The 25,517-nt window shown below is 45.0% G+C and overlaps 1 protein-coding gene across 4 annotated transcripts in view; it reads left to right on the top strand.

The window, feature by feature from the left end:
* Positions 1 to 25,517, top strand: part of BCL11B (BCL11 transcription factor B) — a 93,860-nt gene that overhangs the window by 16,429 nt on the left and 51,914 nt on the right. For 3 of the 4 annotated variants that reach the window (XM_065685421.1, XM_065685424.1, XM_065685422.1), the window contains exon 3: positions 23,671 to 23,886. The exons of the other annotated variant lie outside the window; for it this stretch is intronic. In XM_065685421.1, the coding sequence (XP_065541493.1) occupies positions 23,671 to 23,886 (216 nt within the window). The remainder of the gene's footprint in view (positions 1 to 23,670; positions 23,887 to 25,517) is intronic. 4 annotated transcript variants of the gene reach the window in all.

A 25,517-nucleotide genomic window follows, 5' to 3' on the forward strand; every position in this document is an offset into this window, starting at 1 on the left:
GCTGTTTGTTAGCAGGGCTCTCTGAAACAATCCAGGTTAAAGAAGAAGTATCAGTCAGCTTGTATTTAATGCTGTATGATTTTAGAGAACCCTGGTGCCTCTGTAGGGCAGGCACCACTTGGATCAGATCTTCATCAGCTTCACTGATTGGTCCTCAAGGTCAGGGCAGCGTACCCTCATGGACTGATAGCCACACCAACAGCAGTGGTTCTTGAAGACAGCGCAGCTAATTTCTGCAGAAATGGTGCTAGGGAAGGGGGGAGGGTTGATTGGAATTCCTCTTTCATCCTATCCCGGCCGCCAGTGCTGGGCTCCATGCATTATGTACTTGAACTAGATGTGCATCATGAAAAAAGGCTCCCTGTCAGAGGCAGGATTTAACTGCAACCCCTGCTCCATGAATGTTCATTTCAGGCTTTTGAATGGTAAAACTGCCAGTGAGAGAAACTAAATAACTCGCATGTGCTGGAAGCCAGAGATAAACACCACTGCAGGTTGCCATGAAATAGGCTATTTGATATATTTAGAATTGTTATTTTTTTCCAAATTAAGATTAGTTAAATCCATGTGTGTTGTGTGAGTGATTGTTAACTCAATGGCATGGATTATCCTTTTTTCAAATCATGACAGCTAATTATTACTGCTGTCTACCCTGAGACATTCACTTACAATGTACCATTATGGACCCGCGCACCCATATTAACTCTAGGACTGAGCCAGCCATCGTGATGTGATGTCTTCACACGTGAGGAGAGGAAAATGTGAGCTGAAACAACCCGAGGCCTGTGGCAGCAGTGTCAGGCAGGTTGGCAAGAGGTGTCCTGAGCAGTGCCGAGCTGGCAGAGGTCTCAGGGGCCATCCTCTTCCTGAGGCTGCCATGGCATCCAGTCCTCCTGCCAGCATGTCCCCAGGGTGGTGGGTCTTGCAGGAGTGATTTGTCAAAGCCAGGCCAGGATGAACACTATGTGAAGAAGAGGCTTCCAGAAGTGTGTGGTAACAGTGCCTAAGAAACTCGGGCTGTAGCTGCAATCCTTTTTTGTGAGGCTTTTCCGGGCTTGTTTCTTCCCTCGCATTAGCCAGGCTTTCCCTGAGCTCAGAGGAATTACGTGGCCTCCTCCTCCTCCTCTGCTGCTTCACCAGGTATTTAGCAATGTGTTTTGCTAATTGGTGTTGCTGAGCAGTATGGGGGGGATGATACACTGGAGATGCCAGCCACTGCTCCTGTGAGAGTGGGGTTAACGAGCAAGCTTCCTGCCACAGGAGACCTCGTCTGAGGTCCTGACTTGGCTCATGGGGAGAAAAACAACCTGGGTGATCTCACCCAGAGCCCTGATTGTGCCTTGAGCAGGGCGCGGGGCACGTCAGGGGAGCCTGTAGTGGCAGCGGCTCTCCCCTGGCTCTCTCTGTCTCCAAGCATGGTGAGGGACTGCTGAAATAGGAGCTTCAAGTTTTTAGGCTGACAGTGACCCAGATGGAGAACAGCGTGGGGTTCTCCACGAGATGTAACCCCCACTTCGGGGGCTCCTAAGAGGGGGTGGTGTGGAGAGTGCCAAGGGGTGGTTTGGCAGCCACTATCATCAGCATGTCCCCCAAGACATGGCAGGGTTGCAGCCGCAGTGTCTCCCGCTGAGGCAGCAGTAAGCACCCTGGTAATCCTGGGAAGAGTTAAAGGTGAGAAACCTGCTTACAAAACCCTTTCTTCCCCTTGCTTGAACTCCATCACACCCGTGTGGCACTGCTCCAGCCCTCACTGCTCAGCCCCAGCCCTGGGGCCGCTGGCCGCCTTCTCCCCGCCACCATCACCATCTCAGCTTGCCCTGGTCATTTCGTGCTGGGATCCAGCTCCATCAGGCTCCAAGGCTTCCCTAGCATCCACCAGAGTCAAGTGTGAGATTGATCACACTGAGTTTTAAAAGCAGACTAAAAAGCTGCTGGGGAATATTATGAACTGTATCCTCCCTGCCGGTTTTAGCTTTTTGTTTTGTTCCTCTCACCATCCTGTTTTTCAGAGTTATTTTCCGTGCTCTGTGCGCGGTTACCTGTATTCCCACGGGGCTGGGACAGCAGGTGCTGGTGCTGGAGGAGTGTGTGGGGGGGTCTGGTTTGTCCAGCTCTGCCTTGGTTTCACGTGGGGTAACTCCCCTGAAACTGGCGGTGCCATGCCAGATTGATCGGGTGGCGCAAGCGGGGCTCTGCCCATGAATACATGGGGTGCCAAACTGCGAAACAGGAGCTCGCTGCTGTTTTTAATCTGTTATATCTCTTAGCTACAGTCATCCTCATTTTTATGTGTGACAATGCTAGGTAAAACCTTTTCGACAGAAGTGCCATTTTGCAGGCTGATGAGAGGGGATTTAAGAAGGTCATTCAGTACACGTGGCCAGAGCTTTCTTGCTCTGGGGTGGATGCGCAGCACGAGTCACTCTTTAAGAGGAAAACTTGCTTGTTTGCACCAGCATGGCACTGCTGTTACCCTCTTAATTCAGTGGAAGGACTCTGGACCTTCTCAGGGGTAGAGCCCGGTCAAAATGTCACCCTGCAAAATGTTGTTTTGCCTTTATTTGAGCCATCTTGTGGAATTACTTGAGCCCTGTGTGGAAGACCAGAAACTGTGTGTGTATCTCTGATTATTACTAGCATGGAAAGATTGGTAGTTTTTTTAGACAACGTTAGTGGTAAATGATGAGAAGGTACTGATCAGCCAGTCATTACTCACTTTTCTTTATAACTTTGTGAGCAGATGTTAGGAGAAAAGTAAAAGTAGTGTTCAACCATTCCATAGGCTGCTTTTGCACTTGTGGGGATGTGACTAATAGCAATAGGCCTGTGCTCAGTGGAGTATTGACTGCAAAAAAGGAGTTTGTGTGCATTCGCAGGGGAATTTTGCACTTGAATGTAGCTGAAGGAAAGCCTATTTTGTGGAAGCACTGTAGAACAGAAAAGCTCCCATATAGATAAAAACCATTGCTGTTCGTTTCTGATGGTGAGTAAATACATAAAGGCACAGAAATGGTTCCTTTGCTTTAGCAGGACAGAAGTGCCACTACAGCATGAGGTTGCCTCCCCTTGTGTCTTTTCCATAGATTGTTTTTCTTTCTCAGCCCATGTTTGAACTGCACTGCCTAAACACACAGTGACCAAATCAGCTGTGACATAGAGGTTGAACCTTTCCAGGGATTTTGGAGATTGGAACATTTTTATATCATAACTGCAGAAAAAACCTCTGTGAAGTAATCATACTTTTTGTACAAGAAAGGCTTGGATTTCTGTGTCATGTCACATAACTTCAAAGGGCATAGATTTCAGGCTGAGTTTTTTAGCACTGGCTTCGGTGGCCGAGTGGGAAGTTGGGAGCCCAGAGGGTGAGAAGTAGAAGAGAGATGCCAGGTATAGAAATAAACCCATGTTTCTCAGCGGGCAACCCTGGAAGCTCTCGGCTTGGGAGATGTGCGTGCTCACTCCGACAAGAGCATCCTTTTCAGCATGGTTCCTTCTCCCCGTTCCCTCCCACCTTCCAAATGGTAATTGGTGGGCTGTGCACTAGAAATGTTATGAAAAAAAAAAGAAGAAAAAGTGGGTGGGTGGGGTATCTGGGGATTTGGTGTCTAAGCTCAGGAGTTAAGCCGGAAATCCCAGAGATGTAATGAAAACAAAACGGACTTTTCACTCGCGCTGTGGCATTCTGGCAGTGAGAATGCTTTCGTGAGCCAATGTTTTCATTGTAGGTTTTCTCGAGAGAAGTAGTGGAAACGAATCGTTAACCCCTTAACAGGAATGAATGTGGTTGCTGCAGTGGGGAGAGGAGAGCTGTCTTGGCTCCTAGTTGCTATGTAGCGGTGCTTTGGGGTGTGTGTATGTTTGTGTGTAGTGGGGAAGGTGGGGTAGATACCGCTTGTAAGGAGTTTAATAATATTAATAGCAGATGTGAAGTGGTTACTTAGCGGTTGTTGTTTTTTCCTCTTTACATGTATGCCTTTGCAGAAAGATTGAAGCGCGATCAGCACAAACCACCGTTAAGTTCAACAGCTTTTAAACTCACTCTTTCTTCTGGCATTTGGTAGCATATTTCTTGACCGAGAAAAGGGGGACACTGCTGGCCAGTCCCTTGGCAGAGTCATAAAAGATGCAGATGGAAAAGACCTACCAAGTAGTAGATCCCAGTTTTCTTGAAAAGTGGAAGTACAGGATGTGTTCTGTCACAGGCATGTTATGTATATAGCTTTAAATGTCCAGGAGCCTTGGATGGCATTCAGCCTTGCAGGAGTAAGCCCCTTCATTAAAAATAAGGGAGTTTGGGGAGGAAGGGAGGCAGGAGTGTTTAATCTAATTTACTTTAACAGCCACTTTTGGTGAAGAGATTGTGTATCCCTGTCCTCCATGCTCTGATTAGGATGCATTTTATGTTGATATTTTATTTCACCTTTTGATCACGGCTGGCACTTACCATATTTCTCTCTCCACTCTCTCATTAGGGTATTTTATCTGTGCGTGTTCTTGGAAACAGTACAGAGCATCAGCCCCTGCTCTGGCTAAAGAGCATCTCATCTAGCCTTTAGCATCTTGGAAGGGCAATTAAAGTCATTACACACCTTCTTGCAGCTGTCCTAGATCCTGTGCTCCAGTCTTTGCATGCATGTCGATGCTGTGCAGACTTTGGATGTAATTGCATAGCTGCTGCAAGGGGCTGTGCCTCTGCAGCTGACCTTGCTCAGTGCGTCTGGCCTCTGAATAGATGTTTGCCTTCTTTCTTCCCACTTTGACAGCTTCCCCCCCACCCCTGCTCTCTAGCCCCTCACTCTGCCCCAGCCCACTCCTTGTCTGCTCATGCTGGGAAAGCATTGCGGCGGCAAGGTATTTGTGGCTGAAACTGCCTTGGCAATGAGCAGAGGCTGAGGAGAGAGTCGGTTCTTTCACATGCTCCTGTTTGAAGAGGGAAAAAATAGGAAAGGAAAGAGATGCTGCTGAATAAATGATGGTTCTACATGTTTTTTATACCACGCTGCTTTCATAATGGTCATTTAAACAACCTGGTGTGGTGGGGGAGGAGAGAACAAGACGAGACTGCAGACAGGGATTAAACAGCCCTCTTCTTCTTTTAAGACATTTATTATTTTCAGAGTCAAACCTGTAGCCAGCTAATGTAACTGTAAAAGTCTCCTTTGAATTATTGGTGAGGCGCTCTGAAGTCTGCTGTTATAGCTGATGTACTTGCGTGCAGGCAAAATCCAGATTTGAATTTAGCACCTACTTGTTTTATTTTCTTTATTAAACCAACTCCCGGCTCATTTTTTCCTTTCAATGCCTGCATTTCGTTTCCCGTTTTCTAGAGTGCCCTATTACTAGCTCATAAAAAGAGTTAGAAACTGAAGGGAAGTTTCCCGAGCAAGGAGGAATTTTCTTTTTTGGCCTTTTTTTTTCTTCTTTCCCTATGGCTTGGCCAGGAGCCAACCTGTCTTTCAACAAGTAGAGAGCCATTCCAAGTTGAAATTTATAGAGGAGAGTCCAGGTTCAAGGGCTGAAGCCCGCCAACAGCTCCAGCCTCTTTGTTACTGATTAATTCTGCAAGCAGTTCAGCTGGTTTGCTCACTTCTGCCCGCTCTTCACAGCACCACAGCGCTTCCGAGCCGGCTGTCCCTGCTTACCCCTTGCTTTTCAGCAGGGCTTTCACCTCTCACTGTACAGCATCCCCCGAAATTAATTTTAACCCCATGCAGTCCAAGCTGCACCAGTTTGACTTTATGGTAAAATTATAGAAAATTCTTTCCCTCCTATTTTTTCCCCCATTCTCCCCCTCTCTTTTCCCCTGCCCCCCCCCCCCCCCTTTTTTTTTTTTACTTCCTTTTCTCTAGAGCTAATTTTAAATGTCTGGAGCTTCCCACTTCACTCCAGCTCATATTAACAATTGCTTTTTGGCATCACTTGGAACCCAAGTTCCCAGGTTTTAATTAGTTTACTCAAGCACAAGCAGTGTGGCAAAATAGTTTCTTTCAGCTTTACCTGCAAAGGATGTTTCCTGTCTCAGCAAGGGGGTTTCCCTTGCAGAGGGATTTGAAAGGCAGAAGTTTTCAAGTGGTCTCAATATGGGGCCCCACAAAAGTGAGTGTGGGAGGTGAGGGGGAGAAAGAGCAGGAAGGAAAAAGGAGAAAAGAATTAAACAAAACAACAAAAAAGAGTTTAGGAAAGTACCTTAAAATGAGGATGGTCCCAATCCTGCAACAAACTGGGTGTCAAAGCATAACCCTATTGACATCAGTGGAGCTTTTGCCATTGGCTTTAGCAAATGCAGGCTTTCATCCGTAGCCTGCATCAAGCTGTAGGTATGCCCATGGTCCTCTTGCAGTCACTGGGATTACTGATATGCAGAAAGTTAGGCATGTCTGTAAGTGTTGGCAGGATTAAGATCTGTGCTGGTATTTTCAGACCAAGTGAAATGCATGTGGGAGGTTTTTAAAGAAGAAAGTGCATGGGAGTTGAAGAAAAAGGAGAATATAGCCGAGCCTGCCATTTTTAAGTGCCTTGGGGAAAAACCTGGGTTGCTATTAAAAATATCGGAGGACTAATGTGTTGCTAATTATGACACAATTACTTCTTAAAAGTATTTGATTATGAGTCCCAGGAAAATAAAAAGATGGGGATGAAGAGCTAGAAATTCAGGCCTGTGTTTCAGTTTAAACATTTCTTTTTTATTAATTAGAAATAAAAGCAAGCCTTGAGGTTCACTTTACTTTGCATCCTGGTTACTCTGCTCCTAGAATTCTACTTTTGAGTAGTTATTTAAAGAATTAAAAAAGAGCACCAACAAAGAAATGGAGCTCAAACCCAGCAGCTGTCTGAGACTCCTAGATGTGGCTTTTCCACAAAGCTCTTTAAATCTTGTTTAAACATTTCTCTGGAGCTGTTACTCAGGAAATAAAAATGTGTGCTGTTTGTCTATAGCAGATTAAAAGTTTACCTTTAATGTGACAGCTCCTCCAATCTAGTGTCGGAAACATGCCTCAATTTTAGGGCATTATGAAACAGGTCTGGAGCAGAAACAATATATATAACTAAGAGAGAACGAGATAGAATTTGTGAGTTTCTTTCTTTAATGGTTTATAAGCAGAAACCTTTTCTGTGTCTGTCTCTGAAACTTCTGTGCATACAAGTGGCCAGCACATGTAAACTACACTTTGTAATTTAACAGCTAACCTTAAAACATCTTAAGTTCAGCAAAATGGAACTTTTTTTTTCTAGTCTATGGACAGCTCTTTGTAATGATCTGGCAGAGGAATCTAAAGTGTGATGGGTTTTTTTATCTCTCCAAAACATTCATAATTTCAGCAGTAGAAAACTGAAGTACACCCGAGCTCTGAGAAGGCTCTCTCACATCTGCCTCCGCCTGTGTGCTGATTCCCTGGGGTCCCATTTATAACAATCTAACAAGATAGAATCTGCCTTTGAGTATCAGTAAATATGGCTAAAGATCACAAAACTGCACTCATAATTGTTCAAGACTAAAAGGCAGAATATAGTGTTTGATTAATGTTTATGGTACAGGGCCTTTTTGCAGAAAGAATTTAAAACAGTAGCCCCTAAGCCCCCCTAAAAACAACCCCTGAACCCTCACTCCAGCCCCCTCAGCCTCCGCTGAAGGATGCTATCCTCATTGTGCAAAGCACATCATTTAAGATGATACATTTTATTTTTTGATTTTGAAGCTGATCAAGGATAACAGATTTGAGCTATTGAAAGGGATGCAGAAGATAGTTTCCTGTCAGCAGTGCTAGTACACAGGGGCAAGAGACATCTTTACTGGCCACGAGAAGCACCCATCCCTCAGGTCAGGGGGCTTTTGGCAGCGCATTGTCTTAGACTGGCCTCATCCTTGCCATGTCTACTCTATAAATGCGGAAAACCACCCCCAGTCCTCAATGCTCCCTATCTGACAATTAATGTTCATTAGAAATATTAAAGCGGGGACATGCAGAGGCACCTAGCAAAGGCATTTGCTTGTTTTGGAGGGACTGATGAGCTGGATTGACGAGGTCTCTATTAGTACTGGAGCCTTGGGGCTGCTCAGGCTAAGGTTTGTGCCACATGATGGGCAGCTTGCAGCAGGCATTACCTAGGTGGGGTGGTGGCCCGGTTGTCCTCACTGTCTCCATAGGAAGCCTGAGAACTCCTGTTGTCTTTGCTGCTGGGAGACTTCCCTGCTGTCTGGAAAGGTTTATTTTTTTCAGCGGTAGTGAGTGGAGAGTACAGTACAGACGGATCTGCTTCTCTTTCATTAGCTCTTCTAAGACGCTTATTTGAATGTGTTCACTTTGCTTCTGAAATGGTGAATGCCAGTGTTTCAAATAGCACCGCTAACAAGGGGAAAAAAAAATCTCTGAAAAAGCCCAGGCCAGGACTGGGTTAAAATGCTGGTCTAGACATGGCAAAGGTGAGTATGGACGTGCAGAAAGAGGGGAAGATGTCGGGAAGAGTTGGTGCTAGTTTACATTTAGGGTAGGTCCCTCTTCTGTCAGGGCAGAGCCCAGAGCAGATCGTGCGGCAGCAGCCAGCAGTGGCGGTAGAGCTGTGGCTAGCAAGCAGGGATGGGTGCTAGTGAGGGTGTTCAGGGGATGTGCTGAGTGGTGGCTGTGACTTTTGCAGTGAAAACCCATGTTCTGGGGAACAGGGTAAGGGTACAGAGAGAAAACCTAGAAGGCCAGATATGTGTATGCTCCAGCGGAGTTTGTTTCTTACAGAGGAAACTGTGGCCTTTGGGGCAAGGCAGTAACTGCAGTGTGCAGAGTAGAAATACCACCCCAGTGTGCCACATGGCACTTCCAAAATCATGCTTGAATACTTATTTCTCTTTCTCCTGTTCCTACACTTCTCTTAGCCCTGCCTGTGTGATGTCAGTGCTGAGCAGAGCCTAAACCCTGTTCCCCATAACCCTTTTCTAGGGTAGATCTTCATGGTTTGATGGGTAAAGCAAAGGAGACCATCAGCCCTTTCTCTAGCCCTGCAATCTCACCCTTGTTCCCGGGAGTGAGGCAAGTCCAAGAGTTTTTAGTGCTAGTTGCTGTCAATTTTAACCCTCCCATCTCTTTGCCCTGCCAGCTTTAAACCGCCCACAGGAGATATGCACTCTCATTTCTCAGATGAGGCAGAAAAGATGCAAATGGCTTTATTTTCCAAAGTACCAGCTGCATCTGGTGGGGGCTCGGGGCAGCCTGTCATGCCCAGCACCCTTCTGGATGAGGCCACAAGCATTACCATCCAAAATGACAGCAGGGAGCAGGGGTGATGGTGGGGCTATGGCTGTGAGAGCCTGCCCTCTGGTTCAGTGCTCACAGCTCTGCCCTTTTGTGCGTGCACTGATTTTTTGAACAAGACCAAATCCCCCTGGGTCTCTGCGCTGTTAGCATGTTCCCCCATCCCCAAACTCCTCAGCAAAAAGGCTGGATTAAACAAATGTGAAATTACAGGCAGGGCACTGGGGAGGGTGGTGGTCTGTCCCCTGTTGCAGCCTGCATGCTGCCTGTGAGGATGGATGGAGGATGGGAGGCCACTTCCCAAGCCTCAGCAGCGTTGCCACTGCAGGCATGGGGCCAGAAGATGGCTTCTGACTCGTAACTGAATAGGCATCTAAGGAAATTTCACTTGTGAGTGTGCGATAAGGCCCTTCCTGTGCACGCAGACGGAAGCCCTGGAGCCGGGTGCCTTGGGTGAGATGCTGAGTTCGCCTGGATCCATCCGAAGCTGGGTGCCCTCAGCTCCAGTGTGGGTATCGGTCCCTAGAGGAGCAGGGTGTCCTCTGCACTGCATCCCCGTAACTGGGTGCTGAGGAAGAGGCAGGAGGGAAAGGGAGGTGGGGGGGAGGGGGAGGAAGAGAAAAGATCTGTGACAAAATCATGCGACACCCACGTAAATATTGTTTGTATGAATTGGGTTCTTCATCTTTTGTTAGCAGCAGCTTGTTAATTAACAGCAGATTAGTGCTGCTTTCTTCTGACACATGAATATATTTTGGGCTAGAAAATACTTGTACTCAATAAAACTGTGTGACTGAACAATTCAGAAAGTACCAGCAGAGTGCCATAATGGATTCCCTTTTCATCCCCTCCCCCCCGCCTCCTCCTGCTTTAAATGCAAGCAGATTTCTGCAGTCTAGTGCAGAAGAGACATGTTAAACACAGCTAAATAAATCATGTTTACTCTTGGCGTTCTTGGTAGTGAAAAATCTGTTGGCTGTTTTTACTTCCTTATTTCTCAGCATTTGCTTCCTACCTGTTTTTGAGCCTGTGCCCAGAAATAGTAGTTTTGTCAAACGAGTGGATTATGCCAACCAGCAGTTCCCTCTGCCAAAGAAGCTGCTGGATCACAAACCCCGGTGACTTCTTTCTTACAGTGATACTGAGATTCTCCCCCTTCCTCCCTCCCCCCATATTAGAATATAAAAGTATTAAAGTCTGGAGAGGGCAAAAATGTAAGCAGATCCTGGCAGTTTTAAGAGCCCAGATGAAGGAAAGTTGAACTTCTGTTCCAGAAGCCCTTCTTTAAGCTGTTTGTGGAGGTGAAAGCACTGGAGATGATAGCAATAATAGGAACCAGCCGTTTTCCTTTTCTTGTTATCATTCCTTGTCCCGTCCCCCCTTCTCCCCTCCTCCCCTCCCCCCCTAATAGGTGTGGGTTTTGTTTCAGTGTTGGGGTTTTTTGGGTAGATTTCTTCTTCTTTTTTTTTTTTTTTCTTTTTCCCTCGACAGAGAGCTTTACAGCTGGGAGGGAGAGGTAACTAAGCTTTTATTTTAACCAAGTCGGCTTGTGAGTTCTGCTGTTGCAGGCAGTGGATGAGCTCTGATTTTGGGGCTGAATTCTGCTCCTGACCCTGCTTTCCTGGACCACCCTGTAATCCCGTTGCTTTGGTGAGGGCTAAGCCAAAGGGTCCTAGCTCCCTTTGTAAGGTGGGGTGAATGAAGGCGTGACAAACCATGCACAGCTACATGTGCATGTATTTTTACATATATATATATATATTGCATCTCTGCTGTCATCAGCAGAGCTGCATTGACTGGAGGGTAGCAGAGCATAAAATGTAACTAGCTCCACTTTAATGCAATCTTGGGTATTAAGCACTCTTCTTTGACCTCATGTGGCAACTTTTTAGTCTGGACCTATCCTCCTCACTTCTTATATCCCAGATGTCAGTGATCCCAGATGTGACTGTAACATGGATTATGAGCCTGGTGGACTCTGTTTGGTTTTAAAATTAGAAAAAAGATTCTTTTTCCCATCAGAGCTTTGCATGTATTTACTCTTTGATCACATTGGAAGGGCCTTATCCTGTCTCCAGAGGAGCTTTAGTTCTGCTTTCAGTGGTAACAGGGATCTGGCCCGTGCTGAATATTAGCATTTTAATGGCTTACTTAAAACCCCATTGCTGGTGCACTCTCAGGGCTCCCTGCAGGAGAAGAGTCCAGCTCTGGGGTTTTGTAAAGTGATGTTGCAGGCTGCAATGCCTGCTGAAAGAGAGGAGCGAGGATGGCCTATTTGTCATAGATTACTAGTATTGTCAATAATAACGTCTACAGTAGCCAAATTAATTCCTTCTTCCACTTTACTAAGTCCAAGAAATACCAGATCAGTTTCAGAACAGGGGAAAAAATAAACAGAATCAAAGTTTGTATGTTATGATTCCTCTGAATTTCTGGTGGGAATACTCTGTGATAGAAATGATATTTCCACAGAGGCATTGGCTGCCAGTTTGCTTAATTACATTAAATAGTGGTATAAACCTCGGCAGAACATAAACCTCTGTTACAGCCAGTCATTAGAATATTGAATCATAAGGAATAATGATACTAGTGCTAACATGTTACAACAGTCTTTATTATATTAGTGATTAAAGTGTTATTTAAAAAAATAAGGTTTGTTGTAGTGGGTTAGGTGTGCATGCATATTTTCTCTGATCACCTATTATAAAGAGACTGAGGACTGGATTTGAATTTATTACAGGGAAATAAAAGGCTTGCTTAGAGGAAGAACTACTAGATCGCTGCTTATTTTGCTTTACAATTTGATTCCACTTGTCCTTAAGGAAGATTCATAATGCTTACTTCAGGAATGCCATCTACATGTAGAAAATTAGGGTTAAAAGGACTACTTTGTTGAAACTAATTACAGGCTAGTTCAGTTTTCTAGTTGGTGACATTTCAGAGGTTTTGCTTGTAACATAAGAGATTATAGAAAGATTTGGTAAGACTGTGATATCCAGTAATAAGCTGCTGTTTGAGTATATTGACATTTTCATCAGAAACAAAACAAAAACCCACTAGCCTTTATTTTACTGGGATGATAGGTATGAACTTGGTATCACTTTCTCACACTGGCTGTGTATGTTTGAAGGAATTCTTTTGCTTCACCTCAGTTTGTACAATATCTCTTGTTTATTTACTTATTTATTTGAATACCCTTTCCTGGGTAATCAACTTCGGTTTCCGTTTCAAGCAGACCTGATAGTAAAAGTCTTTTTGTGTCTTATACTTTTATCTTACAGAGAAAGATGCTATTCTGTACAAATAAATGGCTGAATTGAGAGCTATGGGGAAATCTGATCCAGAAAAACCATCTCTCATAAAAAATGCACTGTATGCAGAACAATTCGTGTTTTCTTGTAGTTGTCTTTGCTCCTAGTTGTTCTGTCATACCGTAAGGAGCAAGACCTTCTTTTTGTACCATACTTGCGTTTTACCTCTCCTGGTGCAGGGTTCAATTATCCTATCTAATTAGCACTTGTGAGTGGCCAAATCCTGCTTAGATTCAAGTCTTCAGGTGAAACTTTTCATTGTATTATTTAGCAGCAGGTTTGCAACATGCTTCCTTGTGCAAATGAAACGTCGGTTTATTATTTCCCTGTTTTAACTTACATTATAGTCTGAACTGGATTCCTGGTTGCTGTTTTATTTTTCTGCTTTCTTTCATTATTTAAAAGCTAGTTAATTTTCCAGCCTCTCTTCCATTCAGAGATCATTATTTACTCAGTTGTGCTGGTGTCCAGTAAATTGAGGGCTGAAGCTTTAGATCCTCAGGGTTCCCCTCATTTGGTGGATTGTTTTACCATCTTGAGCTGATGGCTCCACTCATTTAATTTGACAGATTCAGTTATCAGACTTGGTCCCCCTTGTACACATGCAGCTGGATTGGTTTTCCCTTAAGAGATCCAAAACTCAAAGGGGAAAAAACCTCATTTTAAAAATCTCTGCTGCTTCCATGACACCCCCTCCCCTATCACTTGCGCTGCTTTGCTTGCTTAAGTTTGCTTGGTGTCAGTGAAATGCTCTGCTGAGTGTGAATGTGCTCCATGCACAGGGGAAAATTTGCAGGTTATAAACATGCACGTTAATGGGACCCCTCCGAACTTCAAGTGTAATATATGTGTAGGCAGGTGGACTATTTTTCACACTGAAATTCGGCACTTAAAAAGTGCCTAGACTTACATTGCTTTTGGCAAGAGGTGAGCCAAAAAACCCAGGAGTTGTGGTTCTCTCTCAAAGCTAATTGTGTCTGTATATTAAGTTTGTCCATCTGTGCTTTGTAGGGATATCTGCATTACCTGATGGTCCTCCTTCGCATTTCCAGCAGTGAGACAGTTAACAGTGCTGTTGCTTAGTATATTGCTGTTGCAGAGTCTTTATAGTTTTCAGGACATTTAACTAAATCAGGTGGATGTCATTAGCTGATTTTCACAGATGGGGAGACTGAGGCACAGAGGGGCAGAGTGATTTCATCTGCCTCTATTTCCCAAAGTTCCCTCACCTTCCAGGAACTGTTTGTGCTACCAAACAGCTGAAAAGTTAAAGCCTCATCCTGTCTAATTCCACCAGTTATATTTATTTTTATTTTTTAGTGTGGGACAGGGACAAAATTCAAAAATACTAGCAGAAGGCAGAGATACTTACCCAAGCAGAAAATCCTGCTGTTGTCTTTTCCAGAGGTCATATTCTGCCTCAGGATACTTGTGTGCAGAGCAGTCCTGAATGGCCGAGGCAGAGGAGAAGTCCACCAGTGTTACTGGTTCTTGCCCGTCTGGGGCTCTTCCCTGGCCACTTCACTTCCTTTGGTTTAGCCTCTTGACCATGCTCTTGTGGTCAAGCCCTCTGATTACGTGTAGTGGTATTTCTCTCTCAAGAGCCTGTATATATTATTGTGCCCTTTGGAAACAGCTCTTTCTATCATCTGATTTCTTCTTTTAATTCCAGGGCCTGTTAAATTGCTGTGATTGTTTGTTGGGGTGGTTATATGTTTCAATTATATCAGGAATATTTGCTAGTGTATAGAAATATTCATGGTATAATTAGGACAAAAAAAATTTAATCCTCACAAGGATTTTTACAACCATTGAAACTCACCAGGACTTAATCACAAGAGTTGGGGAACAAACTTTGGGAAATTGATGAACTGTTTATTGTCAACCCTTTATGCCTCTTGGAGAACAAACTCCACAAATCAGGGTGATTGTTGTTGCTTGTTAGTTTATTGTGGTAGCTTCTGGACACTGCAGCTCAGATCAGGGCACCATTGTGTTAGGCGCTCTGCACCCCTGCAGCGAGAGCCAGGCTCTGCTTGGAAACGTTTCGGGGCTGAACAGACCAGATGGGCAGAGGGTGGGAAGGAGAAAGCTTTGCTCCTGTTAGAACATGTACTGTAGTCTGGGTGGCCCATGCCCTGGGGTGTGCTCCCCAACCCCATTCCCAGCCCAGAGACCTGTCTGCGAGATGAGAAAATACCCTGGTTTCCTATCACATCTGTTTATATGCTGTATTTATCCCTGATGATGTTTTTAGGCCAAATCCTGCCCTTTTTTTCTCCTGCTGTCCCACCTGGTTGCTGTCATAGCAGGGAATATGGTACTGCTGGGACAAAGCCTTGTGTTGGTGGGGTGGGCAGAGGGCACAGGAGGAGAAAGCAATGAATGCAGCCGTGGGGTAGGCAAGAGTCTTTATTCTTGTGTGCTTAATCAAGGTGAGCCAAGATGTTTCAGTTTTCACTTAGCTTCATGGGCCAGGAGCAGGTTGAGATGAGCATCAGGTGGGAGGAGGGCCAGGTGGTCTTGCAGGAGCCCCCACAGGGACCCAGCTCATAGGGATGCCGCTGATGTCTCTGTGTGGCACCTGGACACCGACACCCCTGCAGGCCTCTCACCCTGGCCCCAGGCGGGTCCAGCAACAACTGCCATTTCCTAAAAGATGGGGTTTGGTACTGCATATGCAGTTTTGCAGCATACTGTGGGCTACTTCTGGGAATCCACGTGGTCTCTTAGGTAAGTAAAAATCTCTACAGCCTGCCCTTGATGTTTGAGCCTCCAAAATGCTATGTCCAAATATGTGGATGACCTCAAATGTGGATTTTTATGCAGTAAGAAGAGTTGCATGCTCAAAACAGGATCTTTAGATATATTAGGATATTTATTAACCACACGGGGTGTTCCAAGCTCAGTTTATTTATCTTTGTAAAGTGCTTCCAGATCTTTGCATGGAAGGCACTAGAAAAATGAAAGGCTTATTATTATTATTATTGTTATTATTGTTGTTGTTATTATTATTACAGCATCTAACTACTGACAGGCAACCACAGCTGCATGCTCAATTCAAGCCACTTAAATTTAGGGGCTGATTTTTACACTATTGACTCTTAATACTTTTTCCCATTGACTCCATATGCAGAAATGTGTGCTCACCTGCCCTGCTGAAGTATCATTATTCTCCAGAAATATGTAAATGGGGTGCTTTTAAAGAAAGGAAGAAAATGTGGCATAAATATTAAGTGTTCACATTTATATGGTAGAACTCAACTGCCATTTAAGAAGGGCTTCAAAGCAGCCAACTGTATGAGCTGGTAGTTGCTCCTCTATCATTAAAAGAGAAAATGCATTGATTAAAATAAAACCAAGGAATCTCGTAGACAAAGAATAACATTTGTGGTGTTCCGGGGTCTGACATGAGCTACGAGCAGCCCAGGAAATGGAGCCCTGAGTTTCACAGTCAAGCGGTTTCACCAGCACGGTTGTGCACAGCCGCGTGTGGGTTATGTAATCTCACACTTCACCCACCCACACCTAGAGACAACAGGCACCTTCGAAAGGTCTTGGCATTATTCAGACGGAAGGCTCCCAGCAATACCCCTGCACGGTGTTTAACCTTATCTCTACTTACCTTTAGGAGTTCCTTTCTCTTTTCTTTCCCCTCCTTCCTTCCTTCCCCTTCTTTTTTTTTTTTTTCTTTTTTTCCTCCTTTTCTTTCCTGTGGTACATCAATAGTGATATTTTTGTGTCTCCAAAAATCGAGCAGATACATGGAGAAAAATCCCATTAGCACCATGATGTGTTTTCACGGCAGCTCTGAAGGTTCCGGTCATGGCCGTTTTGTGCATTTTGTAGCATTGTCCTCATGCTGTTATTCTTCCTTTTTTTTTTCTTTTTCTTTCTTTCTTTCTTTTTTTTCCTAAGTAGAATTGAAATGTTACATTCTGAAAACACCAGCTAAGTATTAAATGGTACCTAGCCTATGCTTTCTTTAGATTTTAAAATAGGAAATAATTAACCAGTGGTTTTAAAGATCTCCAGAACAGCCAAACAGGCCTATGAAACCCCAGGATCTGATAACAAAGGTGAGTTGGTTTTCCAGTGCCCTGAGAGTTTGAAGATACCCTTACTCTGGCTTTTGAGTTACAGGAGCTCAACCATGTTTCATTCTGGTATAACACAACCCTGAATTTAACTGTTTTTCGAAAAAAGACAAAGAAAACCCCCAAACCCAGGGATGCTGCTGGCAGCTAATTAGATGTATTTTAACTGCAAGGTCATTTTAGCAGCTAATATTGTTGTTATGTGTTCCAGTGTGAATCTTAGTGAAGCTATTAAACTGTGAGAGCCTGAACTTACCAGACATTTTGTAACGTGGCTGGATTTTTGTATCCTTGTTCAGAAATCTGTGGGGAGTGGAGAACCTTTTTGGCTCTGACATGGGAAACACATTTCTTACCAACTGATTACCCGGGTGGGCAGCTGAGACCTGCTTGCACCTTCTTCCTTTTGCACCTTTTTTTTTAGTCTTTTTAAATTTTTCCTACCTGGCAATAAGATTTCCTTTTTCTGTTGCACTCCCTTCCTTCTCTCCCGGGTGGTAGTCAAGCCCCATGGTGCACCTTCTAGCTGAGGATGCGTATTTAGCAGCAAGGACTGGTCTCGGTTATTTCAGGATACTTTTGACTGCTGCCTGTTGTATACGACAAGTTGGCAGCTCTCAGTAGCTGGTGGGCTCTCAGCATCAGGCAGGCTCCCGCTTTTGTAAAGCAATAGCCCACAGCAGACAGCGGACTTAGCCATCATTTTCCGATCGGTTTCTCACCCAGAATTCTTACTTTGTAATTGCTGGGTTGCATTTCTCAGGGTTAGGATTTTCCCCCGCTGTCTCATTGCATCAGTTGCTTTTATTCTCCTTCGCACTCTAAAACAAAGTGACTGATACAATATCCAAACTGATGAAAAAGAAGGGGATTTTTTCCACCCTTTATTAGCTCAGATTTGAATTGGGTTATCTGCCTATCTTGTTTATGAAATTTTGTGCTGTCTTTTCTGCACAGACTGTGACTCCCAAATCTTCCACAGCTCCATTTCCATATTCGTGCGTGCTTGTTCTTTGTTAATCACTTGGCAAGCGCTTATTTGAATATTAAAAATTTCTTTAATCATCAAAGGCAGGAGCACAGCTTCATGAATATTCATATTTTTTTCCTCCTCAGACTGGATTCTAGTTCATTACCCTGCAGTAAAGCCAAACAGTCATCAATCGCGCTCATTACAGCCGCTGGCGTTTTGATTGGCTGCCTGCTGCTGGTAGCCCGCGTCCCCCATCCTCCCGCTCTCCTCCATGAGCTGTCGTGTACCTGCCAACAACAACAAAAAAAAATATATCAACAATGCAAGAATAAATTTCTCCGGTTGAAAAACAACTTTGCAAACTTGTCAAACAGTCCTTGTCACTTTTTTAAATTTTTTTTTGGTTTTACACCAAAAAATAATAATAAAAAAAAAATTAGAAGGGAGAAACTTGAGCTTTAGAGATGAATATTTGTCAAGAGAGTTGACGTAAGTTTCATTTGCATAATGACTTTGTACTTCTGCATTAATAAAATTTGCATATGAAGCCATGTTAATTACTCCTGATCATGCTTTTTGCATTCATGCATAGTAATTTTCTCCGACTTGTGAGAATTAATGTCTTGGCATGGGGGGAGGAAGGGGGGGAGTTGGGGTACTGTCAAATTTCTGTGCCAGTGCCCCTCACTCACACTCCTTCTTGCTCACCACATCGCTATTCTTGATCTATGACTCATTTATGCATTATCATTCGAAATTCTTGGGAGAAAGAAATGTATCAATTCAAAGGGAATCCTTGTCTGCCAAAAAAAAAAATTATAAATAAAATCCCTGAGCAAAATATAACAAGAAATCCCTTCCCTGCCCTCCTTCTTCCCTCCTCAGTACAGCCTTTCCATTTCCAGGTCTAGCAAAGTTTTGTCTTGGCATCATAAGTCGGTGCAGGGGAACTGCTCCAAAACTGCTGTGTGTGTGCTGGGGGGAGAGGTAAAGGCTGGTGTGCAGGTGTGTCTGGCTGAGCGCCGGACTCTGTGCCTGAGTGCGTATAATAGCATGTCTGCCTGTACCACTGAGTTGTTCTGCCTTTCCTGGGGGATGCTGTCTGTGTCTGCCACTTGCAGGGTGTGCATGCATTACTCTTCTAGTTGCTGCTGGAAATGTTTGTGCATCTGTGTCTGTGTATCCTCTGTGTGTGTGTACATGTGTGTGCTTGTGCACGTCTGCTTCGTCAGCCCTATTGGTGTCTGTATAGAAAGATAATATCAGGTGAGAGCAGTCCATATGAGAGGGTGTAATATAGATGAGACGTCTTGTTTTAGGAAAAGCTTGAAAGAAAAATCTGTTGGAAAGGTTAGTGAATAGATCTGTTGTTCAGTTTGGATGTGCCTGTTCAAAGCTGCTGCAATGGTATATATAAAAACCATCTCAAAACATCTGCAGTACTCTCCCTGAACATGACGGGCACAGGGCAGCGATGAGGCTGCAGCGTGCACTCTGCATTTGTAGCTGTACTCTGTTAGAACAGATGTTTTTCTTTTTATTGAGAGTTTTTTTAATAATGGAGCTGAACTTTAGTCTCTAACCAGCTATTGATTGATTTTCCATCACCAGACAGGCACAGAGACACACAGGAAAACTTGGTTCGTGCCCTGTTAAGTGGCTTACGTCTGCCTGCGCGCCTGCCTGTCTGCCTTGTACACAGATACACACCTAGGCACCCACCCAGGCAAGCATACAAAACTCCAAGGGACACACCAGCTACACAGCTACATGTGGCTGCATTTACATGTGACATGAGACATAAAGCAAGGTCTCTTAAATTAAAGTTGAGTCCTCTGGTCTATACCATGCTGAGGTGGGACATTGTGAATACTGCTTGTAGCTCCATCTTTGTGTTGTGCTCAGGGACTTTTCTGCAGATGTGCCAGGGTAGCGTGGTGTTTTACATATATCATATGGCCAGTTGTGCCTAGGCTCAGGGAGAGACACACAAAAGAATTCATTTTATGCCTTGATTGTGGCTTTTGTCATGTTCATCTAGGCTCTTACGCTCATTTCCACCTTCTGGGGTCATGTCCAATTTACCTTATTTTCTTCTTTGCAAGTTTAAAAATAGAAGAGAGCAAAAAAATTGCTGTTAGTAGTGCCCAGGAGTCAACATAACCTGTACAGGCAACCAGCCTGCTTAAAGCATAAGGACAAAATCCTCCTTCACCATCAGCAATGCAGATCTTTTATTTACAGAGTGACAGTCCCTGTGCATGTTTCACACTCACGCTGTGTGCAAAACTCCCCGTCCCATTCCTGCAGAATGAATGCAGAATATGTAATTCAGATCTGCAGTGCAGGTGAGTGATTTCCCAGAGCAGACCAAAGAGGAAAATCAAGCCTCACACATCTTTGTCAGCGATGTCCAAGTGACACAGAACTGTACGTGTGTGCCCGTTCATGCCTGCTAACCCCATCCAGATTGGATATTTGCTCTAAGACTGCACTGCAGTTCTTGTGGTCTGCTTTCCCTTAGTGCCAGTTGTGGCTTTGCCCTTTGTGGCAGTCAGGGGCTTGCGGGAGTTTTTTCTTTTTGAAACCCATGTGCAGCATGAGGTGGTTGATCGGCCGTAGAATTCCAGAGGTTGGCTCCCCTCCCTCAGCTGGTGCTGCATGGGTTGAGCAGAGAACTCAGCACCACCTCAGGATACCGTCTGTCTATCTACTTATGTCTATTTATCTTTTAATCTTTATTCATTTTGTTTGTTCATCAACAGTAGAGTCCCTGTCTTTGTTTTCAGCTTGAAATAGAGCCTTTATGGGGAAAAATCCTACAGAAGAGGAGCTGGAAAGGTAAAACATGGGCATATTCCTGGTTGAACACAAGCTGAGCATTTCTGAGCACCACTGTTATTCTTTCCGTAAGAATGAAGAGGTGCCATGTACCTAATGGTAGAGTTCCTTTTGCCATGCCTTTCCTCAGGTCCAGTGGTTATGATTTCCCCCTTCCATGATTTGCTACTAGATCTTATTCTATAGGACTGTCCTGATCTGTGAAGCAAAGAAGCAAACCCTAAAGCGGCAGCAAAGATGAGGAGGAATCACCTGATTTGACTTTGCTCGCAGGGGCAGACTCAGCCTCCTGGTCTGGCAGCTCCATGGTCTTTGTCTCTCAGTGCTGGACTCAGGAGTGGTGGTGGGACACCCTGAGCATCTGCCAGAGTCCTTCTTTGCCCATCCTTCTTCCTTACAAACCCTTTCCTTTCTGACACCAGGTTGGCACCTTTTAAATTTCCTCATATATGCATCAAAGGACAGAAAAAGACCTGAGTAACATGTTCAGTTCCATGACTCAGGTCAAAAAGACCTGAGTAACATGTTCCAGTTCACTAGCAACTGGTTCACATATTCCTTCACATAAATTTGTTAGGTACCTTATTAAAGTGGATTGCTGGCTTGCCCCCAGTACCTCTATTGGAAGGCTCTTACATGATTCCTTTGCCCAGATGGTTAGAAACCTCCTATTTGAAACCTTAGTTCCCATTACACACTAGAGGGGATGTATTGGAGAAGAGCAGGGGGGGGCTCCCTGTACCCGTTTGGTGAGCATCTTCTTGGACGCCTCAGGGCTGTGCAGATTCTGACAAATTCATTGCCAATGAATAGGTGGGACCCACCAGGACTAGAGAAGAGAGAGGCTGTTGTTTGCAGGGTAATGTTGCATGCTAGGACCAATGCACCTCCATGTTAAAACCCCATGCAGTTATGGTTTATGGTGCATTTGGTGGGCTTCATATATTACCTCTATATCTGTGTTTGAAGGAAATTTGTGATGATTTTCTTCAAAACCTGTAGTCTGGCACCATGATGTGCAGGGGGCCGAACAACTGCGGGACGTGTGCCTTTAGTCAAAGGGGGGCTGCAGGCATGTCTGAGATGTAGCTGCCCTATGGTCCTGCTCCAAGTCCTGATTGCAGCTCTCAGCTTTCCCAGTAAGGATGAGTACCCAGGCAGCCCAACATAGCCTATGCTAAGCCTAGGTTTTTTTTTTTGTAACAGTAGGAATATAGGATACAATTGTTAGGTCATTAGAGGGAATCGTTGCTACTTTTTGCTGGTTCCATGAAAAGAAAACCCAACCTTGTTATTCAGATATGTTACAGTGGCAATAGAGTGATTCATAGACACATAGAAATCCATGTCTAATATCAGTTTTCAGATGCCCAGCACACAGTCCTGCCCAGAATGCAATGTAGGTACAATGTAGGTACAATCTGGATAGTAGTTATCATTACCTGCTTGTGTAATACTTTCAGGGAGATCAAACAGTTACGGAAGCAAAGCAACGGAGCCCCCAAAATGACAAAAAACCCTTCCTCATCCCATGAGCCACATAGATGGCTTCTATTTAAAACCAGTCCTCACAAAAGAGCACAAATTTTATCCTTGATGCTTGAAGCTCAAGTACTTACACAGGGAATTTAGACTCTTCACTTGTGGTTTTGGCAAAAGCTTCACACAAATGTTTTGCACTGGTGGTCTCTTAGCCATTTAAGATAAACGACAAAATCAAATGCAGTCCTTGCAGACTGGAGCACTGGATGCTGTGCCAAGGATGAAGTATCCCCATTTGCCTCATGTGTAGCTGTCAGATCAACATGCAGGCCTAGTTTCTGAATCAGGACTCTCAAGGTGGAGAGGCTCCCTTGGAAAACGTTGTTTTTTTAGGGTTGGAGGGAACATGGATAAATATTTGTTCTTGCAGCCACAGTGTGAGCTCCTTTAGAATTTTTTTGTAGAGTTGGAGGGAATGCAGATATTTCTTCTTTCTGCCACGTAGTTTGCATGTATCTGCATGGTGCACATGCACACACAGGCAGATTCGCCACCGTTAAAAAAAAGAAAGCATTTGCCAGAAGATACCCCCAAGTAACACACATATATCCTGATCTAAATACAGGGGGAAACTGTGGTTTCTGATCTACCACTGTGCGGTAACTATTGGCAAATGCCAGCTTTTTAATGGCGACCACTCCACCGCATATCTTCATTTAGAAGCTGCCCTTGATGAGTAGCTACCCTTTATTTAATAATTAAGTGCCAGGCATAGTTTTAAATGAAGAGGGTGGGATTCTTGGTGGATGTAAAGTGATGCTGTTTGCTCGACTTCCCTTTAAGCTCTTTTATGTTGCGCCAGCCAAAACTGTGACTCCTACCTGATTCTGTGTGTGTATTTGTGCATATCTGTATTTATGCAGGTGTATATCGATATTTAAGACTTGTGTCTTAGTTTTTCAGAGCTGTGGAGCTCAGTTTGGACTAGTGCCAGGAGCAGGAGAAAACTCTTTTAAGTATAGCTTATAAATGGCAGGTGATTCCTAGAGGGGTTAAAAAGAAATAATATGGTTGGAGGTTACAGTGTCATCTTTTAGCTACCAGGAGCGAGGTTGCTCCCTTCTTTACAGGCTCAATAGGGAAGCAGCCTGCATATTCGGGGCATGCAAAACGCACAACTGGCCGCAGCTCAAGCAGCACAGCAGCCGCCAGTGCTGCCTTCTGGGAGCTCAGCTCCTGGCATCTCACTGTAGCCATCTGAGCTCGAAGTCACCACATTTTGTCCAGGCTGGTGCGTGGAGCCTGCTTCAATAGCGGCTCAGCAGAATGCCTGCTCAGTTTTGTGTCGGCTCAATGCATTAACACAGCCATAAAACAATAATCCCCCTTTTGATTCAGTCCCTGAACAAGTGCCGGTGGTGATGTCCACTGTCTCTGGCTCTGCTCAGTGCCATGGCCAGCCACCCCCCTCCATCACCATTTTGCCCCATTCTGTGCCCCCCATAGGCCCCCAGCTCTGGTTTGCAGGTCCCCGAGGTCTTTTCTTGCTCTTCCCCCACCTGGTGTGAGCCTGCCAGCCTCAGCCGGACCCAGAGAGGGGCTCAGACCAAGTGTGTCGCGCGTTAGGCAGCCGTACCCGCCTCGCCTGTTTCCCGTGATGATGCCTCCTGTGTCCCTTCAGACTTAGATCCGACTGACAGTTTTTTCTATTGTTTTTTCTCCAGGGCCGTCCAGGCCTGCAAACCTGCCGGGGGCTCCCATAGCTGCCTCCTCCCACCCTCACACATCCGTGATCACGTCACCTCTCCGCGCACTGGCCTCCCTCCCGCCCTGCCTTAGCCTGCCCTGCTGTGGTGCACGTGCAGTCTCAGTTGGCGGGACTCAGACTGAGATTCAGACTGAGACGTCAGGCACATTTGGATGTCATTGTCAGTTGTCAGGTAATAGAAACATTTTTTTTGTTGCTATCTGAAGGTCAGTAGTGCTGCCAAGTGATGTCGTCTTTGCTGTGGGAGAGCTGCCTTCGCTGGGTCATGTGGGGGAGGCAGAGAAAATGTCCTTAACCACCCCCTTTCCCTTCCTTCTTCCCCCTCCATCCTGGTGGAGGATGGGGAGCGGGAAAGGGTGTGTGACTCCTTCCATTTCCGCATCCCTCCCCTCCTGCCTGCCCACCTTCAGCTGTCACCAGTGGCCACTGCTGGGCTGTTTGTGCCACGTTGTGAACAAATGTTTGAGACTCCTCACAGAACGTGATACCCCAGTATCAAGATTTCATCTCTCTGGGCTGTTTATTTTAAGCTTAATTGGATAACATTTAACATCTGAGGCTGGTTGTGGTTTTTTTTCCTCCTTTTTTTTCCTTCCTTCCTAACCATTTGTATTAAAAGCTCTCCTCCGCATCCACGTGCACGCAGGATGTATGTGCTCCATGCCATTGTCTCCCTTGCTTTGAGAAAACGCTCCTTGGTAACTTGCCATGGATCCCTTGCCTGTCAGCTTTTCTTTCCCTTTATTCCTTTTGGATGCCTGACTTTTGTCACCACAAGGAGGGGAAAGTGATGTGGAAATGAGGGTGTACCAAGCTAGCCAAAGAGGACACGGACATATTGTCGCCAGACCCCATCATTTCAGGCCCAGCGATCTCTTTGAAATCAGTGGGTGTTTCAGAGCGTGGCTCAGTTGCAAGATTGGGTCTATGGTGAGCTGCGGGCTGGAGAGGTGAAAATGGGGAGGGCTTAAAGGAAAATGCAGCTGTGGCAAAATCCACAAGTGTTTACGGAGTCTCACTGTGGTGGGCCAAACCCTGCAGCCCTCATTCATGCTAACATGCATGGAGTTTTAATAGGGAGTTCCCAGAACGATGCTGGATAAATGATGCATGAGGACCAGAGGATTTAGAGAGACAGCGACAACTGTCGGGAGAAAAGCCTTTGGGAAATTGCTCCTCATGTGCCCCTGAAGCTGGCAAAACTTTGATGCACTCAGCTGTTCCTTCCCCAGGCAGTGGTACCGCATGGCCGCAGTACACTATATTTCATGATAGTGTCCTTGTGCATCTCTCATTGTTGTAACAGAGCAAGACAAAAGCAAAAAAATTAAATTTGCATCTTGGAAACCTTTGGTCCTGAAAGATGAATGTTCTCAGGAGGAGGCTGAGAGCATGCTGCAGGATCCTGTTTTGACCCTGGGTAAAGCTCAAGGCTTGCAACAATGTGCTATGTGATGTGGTGCAGTCAATGCATCTGTGGGATTTGGTTAGATTTCCTAATCCAAGCTGCCATATTAAGTGTGTGTGGATGCTGTGCTTCATCAGCCTCAGCAAATTGTCCAGCTTGCTTGAGATAGGTGCAGAGGTGGGCTCTTCCAAAAGTGAGTGCTGGATCAGAAAGTAAGGTAGCTGCTCTACCTCCCCAATTCCTTCCTCTGTGCCGCCAGTAATCCAAACTGGAGCTGATCTGGTATTTTGCTGTTCTCTGTCTTCACTGGTGCAGTATGCACACAGGTGCTTTTAGTAGGCAGGTAGTTGTAACAGGGAACTGGATGCCCTGGTTCCCTGTTGCTTCTGATGCCA

This window comes from Lathamus discolor, chromosome 6 (assembly GCF_037157495.1).
Source record: "Lathamus discolor isolate bLatDis1 chromosome 6, bLatDis1.hap1, whole genome shotgun sequence".
NCBI lineage: Eukaryota > Metazoa > Chordata > Aves > Psittaciformes > Psittacidae > Lathamus > Lathamus discolor.